This window comes from Planococcus citri, chromosome 1 (assembly GCF_950023065.1).
Source record: "Planococcus citri chromosome 1, ihPlaCitr1.1, whole genome shotgun sequence".
Taxonomy (NCBI): domain Eukaryota; kingdom Metazoa; phylum Arthropoda; class Insecta; order Hemiptera; family Pseudococcidae; genus Planococcus; species Planococcus citri.
The window spans coordinates 3,502,446-3,516,518 of NC_088677.1; the positions used below are offsets into that span (position 1 = coordinate 3,502,446).

General features: G+C 36.1%; 3 protein-coding genes across 3 annotated transcripts; all 3 read left to right on the forward strand.

Moving 5' to 3' along the window:
- The first annotated feature begins 2,308 nt into the window (after nt 1–2,308).
- On the forward strand, nt 2,309–4,740 carry LOC135845122 (uncharacterized). Its single transcript, XM_065363589.1, has 9 exons — nt 2,309–2,515; nt 2,645–2,762; nt 2,841–2,924; nt 3,003–3,091; nt 3,182–3,364; nt 3,439–3,632; nt 3,695–3,828; nt 3,907–4,034; nt 4,561–4,740. The coding sequence occupies exons 1-9, from the start codon at nt 2,498–2,500 to the stop codon at nt 4,711–4,713; spliced, it is 1,101 nt and encodes a 366-aa protein (XP_065219661.1). The 5' UTR covers nt 2,309–2,497; the 3' UTR covers nt 4,714–4,740.
- A 354-nt stretch (nt 4,741–5,094) lies between these two features.
- Nucleotides 5,095–7,816, forward strand: eIF3d1 (eukaryotic translation initiation factor 3 subunit d1). The gene is made up of 10 exons (XM_065363584.1): nt 5,095–5,350; nt 5,440–5,485; nt 5,558–5,780; nt 5,851–6,175; nt 6,259–6,406; nt 6,482–6,612; nt 6,683–6,895; nt 6,965–7,107; nt 7,196–7,388; nt 7,475–7,816. Exons 1-10 carry the CDS (start codon nt 5,189–5,191, stop codon nt 7,628–7,630), a joined length of 1,740 nt encoding a protein of 579 aa, XP_065219656.1. The 5' UTR covers nt 5,095–5,188; the 3' UTR covers nt 7,631–7,816.
- Nucleotides 7,817–9,753: 1,937 nt separating this feature from the next.
- On the forward strand, nt 9,754–10,194 carry Diedel (diedel). The gene has a single exon (XM_065361084.1). The coding sequence runs from the start codon at nt 9,754–9,756 to the stop codon at nt 10,192–10,194; it is 441 nt and encodes a 146-aa protein (XP_065217156.1).
- The last annotated feature ends 3,879 nt before the right edge of the window (nt 10,195–14,073 follow it).

A 14,073-nucleotide genomic window follows, 5' to 3' on the forward strand; every position in this document is an offset into this window, starting at 1 on the left:
TTGGAGTATAGAATAAAGTTCAGCCTTCCATCTCCATTTGATGAAATGTTGTAAAAATTCAAAGTTTCAAAAATCTGCTGGAGGCTTCAGAAATTTTCAAAAAGTCGCTGGAGGCTCCAAAGCGACTTGAAATTTACCTGCAGTACTTCGTAGCGTATTGAAATTAGTTTTTAGAATAAATTTTAGCTTTACAACTCCAATTTGATGGCATTTTGTGGGAATTTCGAGTTTCAAAACCTGCTGGAGGCTCCAGAACTGCTCAAAACGGGTTGAAACCGTTTCCAATCGATTTGGAATGTCGAAAATGGGGTATATTCCAAATTTCAGCTTTCTTGGTCAATTTGGTAAAATTTTGATTTTTTTCCCCTCATTTTTGGCCTAAATTGGATTTTCAAAAATTCACCAAAAATCGAAAAACGCACTTTAGCACTTGAAATTTGGACAGGTGATGAATTTTTGTATGATCTTTCGATCTACCTTCTGTGAGGTTTGAAAATTTTCGTGCAAGTCCTATGTTGAAAGGTTGAAACGCAAAATCTGCAATTTTTACTGACCTGTTAATCAAAATGGCCGCCATTTGCCATTTTGTAAGTAATGCCAACTTTTTTTTGGGCATGTTTGCTTTAAAATGTTCCTTAGGATGTCCCTTTTAAGAAAAAAGTAGTCCCGGAGGATCGGCGCGGGGGGGATGCAATTACTCCTATTGTCATATGCCGGACTATTATGATGGCTGGTGATCTCGTGAAGTCGTCATCCTCTTCCTCTTCGGAAAAGAGGTAAGTAGGTATATGAAGTACCTCCGTGTCTAAATTTCCTGTTCTGGACCTTTCCTAATGCTCAAAAGTTGACATTGGAACATCTCTGAACTATCTTTTGGACGTTTATTTTTGAAAAACCATAAAATTCAAAAATTTTGAAAATATTAGGGCTTATGTTAATTTATTATGACACTTTTTCACCCGCTATAAGACAGACAAAAAATTCTAAAAAACCAACAAAAATGAGCAAAATGTAACCAAAATTTCTTTAAAGTTTGTTAGAATGCCATACACAAAACAAAATGATCAAAGCATCGAAACAAAACTTTTTTGACCCGGGTCAGGGGTCGAATAGGATTGGAAGATTGAAACCAGCAAAATACACTCAAGTGGCACCATTCCACTGTATGCTGGACATTGGGGCTTCTTAGGTCAATTTTAAGAGTGGGGTGGGGGTCAAAAAAGGGTCAAAATCGGGTTTTTTCCACCCTAAATAGGGTCGGGATGGCCTAGAAATCTGAAATTTGGATATGTTGTTTACAATCGCGGTACTCACCAATGTTATGAATTTCGACCCTTTTCATCAATTTGGGGCCAAATTATGGTTCTCCAAAAAAAAATGACCTTTCTGTAATTTTCAAATTGGACCCTTCCAACTGCAGGGGTTAATTTTAGCTCCCAAGAGAACCCCATTCCCCAAGTTTGACTTTATTTGATCAATTAGAACAGGCTCCAGGTCATAAAATGTAAAAATCACCGTCAAGCTGAAAGCTGAAACTTATAAATAATTAATAAAAATGTCTAGCCTACTGCAAACAGCCCCATTTTTTACAAAAATTTGGCTAAAAAATCGAAAATGACGGAAAGTGAGATGCGATCAAAAAGGCCTAAACATTAACCCACTTTGATGAAACTTTTTTCGGTTTTTCGTAATCAATCCCCCTCAATCTCAATGTTTCAAAGACGAGCTAATCAGCAAGTATAAACATTTTTTTAACCGGGTAAAGTTACTTACATTTGAATCAAAAGAGCATGAAAAAATGAACTACTAGTCAAAATTTCAGAGCTTGAGTACATTTTTCGATTTTTAGTGAGTAATTTTAAAATTATTGAGAGTCTGAAAATCATCAGAAATTGCATAACACATCGATCAATAGCTATGATGACATGAAAACCATTCATATCAATTAAAATTAGATGAAATATTTCGAGATTTGAGTAAAAACAACAAAACCACTTTAAGAGTAACCATTCTCCCAACTGTTAACGTTGTTTTGAAAATAATCTTTCTTCATGAGTAAACAATAGGTGCGAAGTGATAGTTTTTCCACTCTAAACATTTCTCCACAATTAGCTGTTTTTTTCTCAGAAAAACTTGCCAACTGTACATACATAAACAACAGAAAAACTCAATCAATAAGCTCCAAGTTGATGTGATATATTTTTTGAGCTTATCGCTTGGAATACCTATTCAATGCAACGAAAACATTTTAATTTTCGAGCCACGTGCACGTGCAGGGCATGCGCATCTTATGGTTGCTTCGTCATAGGTTTTATCACAACGTTCCGGCCCACTTCAACGAATCACAATAACACAAATAATGACTAATTATGATGATAACATTGTTCGCAAATACAAGTATCTACCTAACCTAATAAGCACACTGTACCGGTAAAAGCTAAAAAAGTGAAATATTACTCAAGACAGAATTCCATTACAGCAAAACTAAGAAGGGAAAATGACTGCACCAACTGAGGTAAAATTTATTTATTCAATTTATCAATAATTAGGACTTGAAACACTTCGAAATTTATGGGAAAATGTTACCAGAATATGAAATATATTTTTTTTTAATGTATTAAACGAATTTCTCAATCTCATACAGGTTAAAGTGATAGATTTTCGAAGCGATACGTTTTCTTTGCCAACTGATGGAATGAGAAAAGCCATACACGATGCAATTGTCGGTGACGATGTGTTTTCAGAAGATCCTACGGTTAATGGTGAAAATAAATTCAAGCATAATAATCTCAAATACTGAAAATCAAATCCTATAATGTGAAACGGTAAATTTTTTTCAGAGCTGGAAGCCAGATGCGCCAAACTTATTGGAAAAGAAGCTGCTTGTTATGTACCTTCAGGCACCATGGGCAATTTAACGAGTAGTAAGAGGAATAAAAAAAAAAATTTTTGTCAAAATACAAATAATTGCAAAGTTATTTACGATTTTTTTCTTTTTACAGTTCTGGTTCATTGCAAAGAACGTGGATCAGAAATAATAGTAGGCGATGCCAGTCATATTAATCTATGTGAGCAACGAGGAGTATCACAAGTACATATTTAATACCATTTTTTTAATTTTTAAAAGTTCCAGTAGGTAAATTTAATTGCTATTTGAATCTTTTTTTTTTTTTTTTTGTAGTTTGGAGGCATCAGCGTTCGAGAAATCAAGAACAAAGAAGATGGAACTTTCGATTTGAACGAATTAGCTACTTACATTCGATCGAGAAACTCGCTACATGAGCCAACAACCAAATTAATCGCTGTAGAGAGTACCCATAATTTTATTGGAGGTAGAGCTGTACCTTTAGAATGGATCGATAAAGTAAATATCCAATTCAACTTCACCATACTCAATTCAAAAAACTGATTGAATCATTAATGAAATTATTTTTTTAGTTGTCTGCGTTTGCCAAAGAGAGAGATCTCAAATTACATTTGGATGGTGCCAGGATATTCAACGCAGCTCTAAAATTGAACGTTCCAGTGTCCAGAATTGCTAGAGATTTCGACAGTTTGACTTTCTGTTTCAGTAAAGGATTGGGAGCTCCGTATGGATCAATAGTTTTAGGCACAGCTGAATTTATCAAACAGTACGTTGAACTAATTCAAATATTCAAATTTCAAATATTTAAAAAAAATGTGTAATTTTTAGAGTAAGAAAAGTGAAGAAAGGTCTAGGAGGTACCTCTAGGCAAATTGGTTTTATGGCAGCAGCGGGAATGTATACGTTAGATCACATGGAACATTTAAAATCTGATCATCAACATACTCAAATGATTGCTCAAGGTATCTACGATGAGTCTACGACTTACGATTTGATACCTCAACTAGATTCTAAAATAATTTTTCACGTTTAATTTACAGCAATTCGAGAAGTTGGTAACCCCTACATTATTGTACCAAAATCTGAGGATATTCATTCGAATATTCTGATACTTAAACTGGATACAAAAAAAATAACTTCGGAGAAATTGGCAGAGAGATTATCAACGGTTAGTTTCATTTCATTGTAGATATTTCATCAATGAGTAAAAATCATTTTTCATTTTTCAATCAAGTAATATATTCATAAATGGTAGCAATGCATCATTGTTGAGTAGGATAGAAAACATATCTTCATGAAAACTGAAACTGACAGGAAAAGAGGAGTCAGTAAACCTCCTTGCAGGAGTGTTTTTTGCTCAACGTCACTGACCTTCGGTCACACTTATCACCTTCCTTTTGGTAACTAATTTGAATTAAAATTAGAATTATTACTTAATGATGGGGACGGCGTTAAAAATTCCAATCCAATTTTCTTCATTCTGGTTGTATTGTAGTCCCAACAACAATGATGCTTTGCTTTGCTGCTACAATCAATTTGATGCTGTAATGCTCCATCGTGTGATTATGAATTCCTTATTCGTGTGATTCAATCACCTACCTCAGCCATTGATTGAGTAGCTATTACTTTAATGAATTAAATAGCTACTAAAGCCATGAATTTTAATCAAACTCTTTTGCATTATGTTTTTACAGTACTCTGAGACCGATGATCCAAGTTTGGTTACAATCAAAACGTTACCATTAGGAACCGATGTGCTTAGATTTGTTCTGTGTATCAATAATACGACAAATGATGTTGAGCAAGCGATTGTACGAATCAAACACATTGTAAATGAATTTAAATAATTAATAAATTGTTAAATTTGTACGAATGATGGGCTTACCTATATTCTCACCGGTGAGCTCCTTTTAGACTTCGGCGATCATTTCAGTGAAAGACGCGACACATCACGAAGAACGAAACGAATAGTTCAAACTTCACTAAACACCGATTACGAAAGAATTAATTAAATACCGATTAAAAACACTTATTAAAATTCACGACCATTTAAAAATTCCAAATTTTCGAACACGCGAATCAGGGAATCACGCGATATTTTTTTCGAAAAAAAAATGAAAACTATCAACTTCAACGTTCTTGTCACTTACTGGATGAATGTTTTCGGTGAAATGTCGCAACCGAAAAATAGAAAGCCAAAAAATCTTCATCCAGTGTATCTCTGAAATCTTTGTTTCTTTCATGCTTTGCTTTCGTGTGCGGTGAAAATAATTTTCTAATTTATGATTAACCTTTTTAAAAGTAAATTAGTGAATTATTAAAATGCCGGAAATAATATACGACGATGAACAATACATCGAGAAGCCTCCTTTCGTGCCTCCGATAATACAGGAGAATTTAGCCGGATGGGGCCCTTGTGAAATGCCGGAGCAGTTCAAAGATATGCCATATCAGCCATTCTCCAAAGGAGATAGATTGGGAAAAGTTAGTATTTTCTGTCAATAATACCTTAATAAATACTTGCAAATGTGAACTTATTCGTTAACGCTTCGATATTCGTTATTTTAACACAGATATCGGACTGGACCGGGCTTGCGTTTCAAGATAAGAAATACTCCAGTAAGTACTCAGTAAATGTCCTTCTGTTTACGTTTTTCGTTAGTTTCTAAACCTAAATTACGCGAATTACAGATAAATATCAATCTCAGTTCGGTGCTGGTAGCCAGTATGCTTACTATCACGAAGAAGATGAAAGTAGTTTCCATCTTGTGGATACTACTCGTGTCCAAAAACCACCCTATCAAAGAGGTCGTTTCCGTCAGAACAATCGTGGTATGAGAAATCGTCTGGGACAACGCGGTATGGCTCAGTCTAACTTCCAGATGCTTAATAAAGGATCGAAGAGTCGTGATAAGTATGTTATCAGGTTCTAAACTCTCGAGTACTGTTCGGTAATCGTGTTAATCTCGATTATATTTCTTTAGCAGGGGCAAAGGTCAGCAAGTTATCAAGCGTTGGAACAGACAGCAAAGTCTGCGTTCGCAGAAGAACGTTACTCAAGTGAAAAATCGCGACGCTTCGGTGACGGTGAAAAACGATTGGGTTATGATCGAAGAAATCGATTTCGCTCGGTTTTCTAAGCTTTCGTTACCCAGTGTCAAAGAACCCGAAGATTTGATGTGCTGCGGTTCTCTCGAGTACTACGATAAGACGTACGATCGTATCAACGTCAAGAATGAGAAACCGTTGCAAAGAATCGAGCGTGTTTTCCATACAGTTTCCGCGTCTGATGATCCACTCATGAGAAAAGTGAGCCTATTTGCGATTATTCGCTTTTATGATTTAGTCGTTCGATACGTTGAATTACATTTTACTTGTTTTCTGTGTTACAGTTCTCCAAAACTGTAGGAAACGTTTACGCTACCGATTCGGTACTTGCTACTTTGATGTGCTGTACACGATCGTATTATTCTTGGGATATCGTTATCGAAAAAGTCGACGGAAAATTATTCTTCGATAAACGTGACAACACCGAATTTGGTACTTGAAAAAGCTCTTACTTTGTGTTTTTTTTTCAATTTACGAAAAAACTCATCAATTTGTCTTTTATTGTAGATTTATTGACGGTGAACGAAACCGCCATCGAACCTCCCCAGGAAGACCCAACTGGCTTGAATTCGCCGAAAAATCTATCTTTGGAAGCCACCTTCATCAATCACAACTTCTCTCAGCAAGTGTTGAAATCTGTAAGTTGTGTTCGCTTCGTTTATTGATCGTGAAACTGATCAGTTTTAACGTATGTAATATTCCTCGTAGGGCGAAGCTCCGTACAAATTTGAACACGAAAATCCATTTGCTTCCGAAGAAGATCCGGCTGAAGTTGCCTCCGTTGCGTATCGTTATCGTAAATGGGATCTTGACAACGGAATAATTTTAGTTTGTCGTTGCGAGTTGGACGGTGTCTTACTTACTCCGAACGCCGAACACCAGTTTCTTACGATAAAAGCTCTAAACGAATGGGATTCTAAGGTACGTCGTGTAGTTTTTATTTAATACGTTGTATAGTTCATCGTGATCTAAATTACGAACTGTTTTCAGCTTTCCGGTGGTGTAGATTGGCGTCAAAAATTGGATGTTCAAAGAGGAGGAGTATTAGCCACCGAATTGAGAAATAATTCTTGTAAATTAGCCAAATGGACCGTGCAAGCTTTATTAGCCGGATCTGATCAAATTAAATTCGGGTACGTTGATCGAGAGTCTTTGGATATTTCAATTTTATAGGAATTGAAAACTGAAAAGTGTTGCTAACGATAAGGTGTCTTTTTTCAGTTATGTGAGTCGTGCTAACGTTCGTGATTCATCGAAACACGTCATTCTTGGTACCCAACAATACAAACCTTCGGAATTCGCCACCCAAATCACCCTTAATATGGATAATGCTTGGGGTATTCTTCGTTGCATCATCGATTTATGCATGAAGCAGAAAGATGGCAAATATTTGATCATGAAGGACCCGAATAAGGTACTTATTACCTACTTTTGAACATTTCGCCGCTCAGTTTTCGATTGTCGACTTTGTTCTAATGGCTTATTTTTCCCTTTATTTAGCCATTGATCAGATTATTCGACATTCCCGATAACACTTTCGATGCGAACAACGACGATGATGAGGATGAAGACGAAGAAGACGAGGAAGAAGCTGGAGCAGAAGAAGAAAGTGGTAACATGGAGACTATCGTCGAAGTAAAGGAAGCAGCTTCGTGAAAATGAGTTGAAAACATCACGCTTTTGTTTTGTAATCGATAACCCATATTGGTGAAATTTTTCAAAATTTTTATACCAACTTGAAATTCATCCATATTGTAGTTGCAAATACGATATTGTTAAATATGTTTGTGATTCACACCGAAAGTTATTTTGTCAATAAAGTATGTATTTTCGCTACACAGACTTGAGTTTTTCATTTCATTGACGAAATAAAAAGAGCTGCATGTTCATAAAAATTTATTAAACTGGATATAAATACATTATTGAGCACCAGCTGGTAGCTAGCTACTATTTCCGTAAAAAAACAGATTTCAAATCTTGGGAACCCTCCTGCTAGTTCCCTCCGGATCTCGCTTGTTTCGATTTTGCATCAGCTAGCGCTTCGAATAAAAAATCATGCTGTACAGGGTGTCTCGTGAGTGGATGACAAAACTTCGGTTTAACATATTTATAGGTAACCGAGTACGGCTTGAAAAAAAGATATATGGAAAAGTTGTCCAACTTTGAAATTTAAGGGGACAACCAGCTTTGAAAAAAAATAAGAGAAAAACTTATTTTTGACCTTGGGAATGGGCAGTACTTCGGCAAATTAAAAAATTTCATCGTTATGAATTTTTGTCCAACTTTGAAATTGAAGGGTACAGAAACATTCCTTTATTTAAAAATTTTTTTGACCCCTTCAGTTTCAAAGTTGAGCGAAAATTCATAATGACAAAATTAATTGTTTATTTTCAAAAGTACTGCCCATTCCCAAGGTCAAAAATATACTCGTACTCGTACCTAAAGCACTATAAAGGCTCGCATACGCCATCTTGGTTCCAGTTTTCCCTAACGGACACGGACGTTATCAGCCATAAGAATGCATAGGTACAATTTTTCGTGAAAAAACTGCAAATTTTTCGATTGTTCGCGAGTTCTGGTGAACTTTTAATCAGTCTTAAATTAAAGACGATGAAATTCCATATCGATTGATACTAATTTTTCATCATTTAGAGGAAAATTAACAATTTAATGAATAGGTACTTTTATTTACCGCATTTTTCATACTATATACTTATAAAAATTGTTGAAATTTTCAGTAAACCTATGCATATGGTAGTATATCAAAATGTTCGGAATTTCATTCTCTTTAAAATTATCTTTCACCGAAAGCTGTAGAAGCAACCCTTCAAAAGTATTCGAAGTTTGAAGTTGCGAAAACAAGGCAAAAACCAGCTATGTACAGTAAGATAGGTATTGAACTTTGAACTAAAATTACGAAATTTTCAGTGGACACGTAGGTATTTTAATACATTAAAATGTTCGTAATTTTATCCTCTTTAAAATCCTTCTTTACCGAAAGCTCTACCTTCAACCGTTCAAAAGTTTTCGAGGATAATGTCATCTAAATGTGCAAATTGCATTGTATCACTGTTATCAATTCAAACATATTGTGTTGATGAATAATCACTTTCCAGTTTCCGCAACTTTGATCTTCAAAAACTTTTGAACAGTTGAAGGTAGAGCTTTGGGTAAGGAAGCATTTTAAAGAGGATAAAATTACGAACATTTTGCTATATTAAAATACCTAGGTGTCCACTGAAAATTTCGAGTAATTCAAGTTCAAAGTTCAATACTTACTGTCCGTAGCTGGTTTTTGCCTTGTTTTCTCAACTTCAAACTTCGAATACTTTTGAACCGCTATCAGCCCACCAGGCTTGGAAATTGTATTGATAATTTTATCTGTAATAGGGATTCTGAGTTTTCTTCCATGGTATAGGTACTTATGTACCTACAAGGGTAATTAGTAAGGGTGGGCCGAAACAACGTCTGTGACCTTACTATAATTGAATCAATTAGGTATGTGCTTGGAATCCAGGTTAATTTGATTACCTATTTGTGTTGCTAATAGCAGCTCGATACATTCTTCAAAAATCGGAAATACATACATAGGTATTAGGTACCTACCTATTATTATTACACTTCATCAAGTTTAATTGGGTAGCTGAGGTATTAAAATCCAAGGTGATTGGATAATAATTTGAACGACTGGGCTTATATAATGCGGTCTTTTGGTAAAAATCGTCATTCACTTTTGACTTTGGCAATTTTGTGTTAAATACCGCGCGTTTTTTGTTAAAATGTATTCTTCTATACTATTCTCCGTCTGTGTTGTAGTGATGTTGCCGAGTTTAACAACTGCAGAATGTTGCAAAGCTGTTTGTGAAGACATTCCTCTTGTGGATGCCTTGTGTGCCGACTGCACTAAAGCTAGTCCTTACTGTGCTACTGGTTCATGCAATATGTTCGGATGCAATTGCGATGGTGGCTGTCGTAAAGGTCCGTGCGGGATGTGTTGCGGAAATGGAAATGTTGGTGAAACAAGAAAACAAGGTGTTGAAGCTGTAATGGAATACGCCGACATAGATCGAGATGGTAGACTCAACTTGAATGAATCAATACACTACTACTTGACCAATGTTGCGAAATTAACAACTCCCGAAGGTCCTATTATTACCGAGTTTGCAAAACTGGATAAGAATAAGGATGGATTTCTATCTCCTTCTGAGATAGATAATTGAAGATGTGGAGATTTTAACACCGTAACTTTTAAATTGTATTCAGACAATGGAATTCTACGGTATGTGGATTGTTCTTACATTTTATCGTCCTCATTTTGAAAACGTAATATAAGTTTAGTTAAAAGCAGGTGTAGGTAATTATGTACCTAGGTATTGCAGTCTTGGAATTACCGTAGGTACATATCTAATTGTAGCGTTTATTTCAATGAAAAGTCAATAAACATATGCAACTTTACAAACTTCAATTTTTTTCAACGATGCACGTTTTAATGACTTATCCACGGATGTCGATGTACACACAAATGCCAATGAGTATAAAAATTGGCAGCACCTTCTCCCGTAAGTATCTAAAATCTTTATTTTGCAGTTTAAAATGATAGACTCGCCTAACTACCATACGAGGTATGAGAGTGCAGAAAGAACATACACAGTAATGACCAAAATGTATAATAAGTAGGTACACACCATGAAGTGAGGTCACTTTGATTTTAAGGGGGTGACTTTGATAGCGCTTACTTTTCTGTACGTTTTGTTCTGTGGAGCAGGGGGCTCGACTTCCCTGTGCAGGCGAGGGCAAACGCTCTCGAAAATTCAGAATTCTTCATTCTATTTCAGGGCATAATTTTTATACTTGATTTCGAAAACAACCAATTTCAGAAAAATTAGGAAATGATCGCTTATACTTACTGAATTTTGGGCGAAGAATATGGCATTTTTTGACAGGTAGGTATTTCAACCAAAGTTGAGACTTTCTGGTAGTTTCAACTTGAGTATGCATTGAAGAGACATGTAAGAGTGAAGTCTTGAGTAATATTAGCTCAGAACTCCCAAGTAGGTACCAATCAATATCCTTCTCAGTATTCCTCTGAAATACTATAACATATTATTATAGGTTCCAAAAAGCCAGGCTAGGTATGGGAAAGGTAAAAACTTGCAATAAGGTACTCTCACAGATGTACAAAAACACAATACGAGTAAATATGGTAGTCTCAAATACTGGGGTGCCCAAAAGTCGGTTTACGCCATCAAAAATCACATGTAATTCAAGAACTGAGCCTCCTAAAGCAAAGCTGATGGCATTGATCTGATAGGAAATTTTATCCTCTACAATTTTCTTCAACGTCATTTTCCTCTAGGATGCACCTGTTAGACTGTATACGTGCACGTATGGTAATAAGAGAGAGGATGAGAAATATTCCTTAGCAGGTGAAAGATTGCCAGAAGTCTTACAACTCTTTGCAATATCAAGAAGGAACTTATTCGCATTTACCCCTTGCTAGCTCGGCGGTTATATGTATTACTATAGTGTCGGATACGTCCACATAAATACCAACCAATGTATAAATTAGGTCCACTTTTGCGGAATAATAACACATTCGTTAGTTTCTCCAATGTAATCGGTGTAACAAATTACATTCTCTTAATTATAAGGTTTTCTTCAAATATATACATTCACCAATATTAAATTCACCAAATTACGAATTAGAACAGAGACACTATGCTCGACCACCTAATCACGTATTATTCACCAAGAAGAACTTAATTAATCACAATTCCACGACAGGGCAACTAAGATGAAGTGGTTGATTGCTTTATTAAGCCTTTAATTTACCAATGAAGACACTAATTAACCAAACCCTAAAAAGGGTAAACTGGGAAAAAGAATACGTTTTCAAACGATTAAGTCGAAGGAAAATGGACCAAATGCTCAAGTCCACGATTCATAGATAGTTGAAGTACTATGATAGGTACTGAATTTACGTATCTACGACTCCGCGAACGAACAAGAAGTGATTTCGAGATCGAACCTAGCTAAAGTTATACCTAAAGCACCTAAAAGTTCCTAAATCGATCTCGAAAGCTGATAGGCTCGCACTACTTTTACCAAAAGATGGGGGAAATATGTTAACCAATCATAAAATAGATGTAATTTGCAAATTCTCCGCCCACATAAATAATATTGGCGCGGACCCCCCTGGTGTGATGGAATATTATCCGGACCACCCAGCTGGTATTTGATAATATTCGAATTCGCAAGTACCTACACTTTACCTTAATAAATCAAACGATCCCTAAGTTGTCAAGACCTAAAGGATGGATTTACCAAGTCTTATAGCCTATAGGATCTTCCCCAACTTAAGAATCGTTACAAGATGCACTGAGAGGACAGTGAGGCCATAATGCCACCTTACACACCATTCGCCGGGAAAATCAACTTTTATCATTTATGTCAAAAAACGTGAATTTAAAAAAAATGAAAAAAATCGGGGAAATTAATTCAGCAGTTAAGTTTAGCTATTTTTAACATGATTCCCATAATTTGATGAAATACATTGATATAGTGGGAAAAAGCGTTACTACTATGGATTGGTATAGTTTAGAATGACTATTACTGGAGGGAAGATTAGAAATATTCCATAGGCGGGGAATATTTTCGAATACCTAGATAGCTCAGAAGGGCGTAGTTTGCTCGATCGCTCTATACATCATCTAAAGAATATACGCAATAAATACGAATTCTGTTTTACTTACTACGTATATTTACACTTTTTACATAAATTCATTGGCATACAAAGCAGTCTATAAATTTAGTGAGACAGTATGACCTAACGAATTTCTTCATAATTATGACCAGGTCACACAGTGACACAGGTCAGCCAAAATTGACAATAATCTATCAAGTAGAGTTTACCCTAGTCAACAACAGAAGACATAGAATAGGAGAAGAATACATTCATATAATATATACACGAGAATGAAGCATTTTAGTTTAGTCATCGTGGAGGCAACACCATGGTCCATATCTCCACGAGAAAAGATTAATATTATGCACTATAATTATTTCAGTTGGCGTTTCCACCACTTACTTCAAACTGTACACGTTTGTCATCGCTTATCTTGGCCTGTCCAATACTGTAGGCTTGATGACACTTAACTAAACGAGGTATCACTTTAAACTTTGCGAATTGAGGTGATTTCCGGATAAATCCCTCAACACCAAAAAGGCTCACGTTATTAATCGATTGATGATCGATTAATCTAGATTTCACAGTAGTATTAACCATGCGCGGAATGGTGTAAATCGAAAAGTCTTCGTCATGGACTCCCCTCAACTGGGGCGCTTCCATGACGTAAATTTAATCAACATCGACGAATGAACCGACTATCGCGAATTGCCGAAACACTAGTGATTTCTTCAGAGTAGAAATCGTTATTATAAAGACGCTACTTTTGTCTTAATCTCCACCCCTAATTAGGGGGGACCAATAGCGCACTTGCTAAGTACAAATACTTTTACATAAATTGAAGAATTTATGTGATTTTGGTTATTTATGTCCAAAATCCCTATCTTCGGCCATAAACGTCAAAGGCTCGCGACCCTTCTTAATTAGAGAAGGGTACCGCCTTATATGCGCGAGTATGTCGCGTATATATTTGTACTTAGCCTATTTCCTAAAGTAGTTCAGACGTTACCAATATTTTCAATATAAGGGGTTCGTAATATAAGCACTACCTTACGGCAGTGGGGCCAATCTGCCCTCTATCAAATGCCCCTTCGTGAGTTCACTCAGAGGAGAGCAGATCATCGAAGTGGATCACGGATCATGAAAAAAGCATAGAGGAGATTGATCCCACGCCGTACAGACCCTGCCATCCCCCCTCCAGTCCTGTATGCATGCCACTGCCCCTCCATTTTGCACTGCGCTGTTGCAGCTTATTTCTGAGGGAACAAACTTTCAAAGATGGTACGGAGGCGGGACTATTTTGATTGCAATCATAATTACACACATCCTCCATATGCATCGTCAACAAGAGTATATTAGAGTCAGTCTTGGGTACTATTCGATTCGAATAATTTGTGGCCCTGATAAAGTTCCA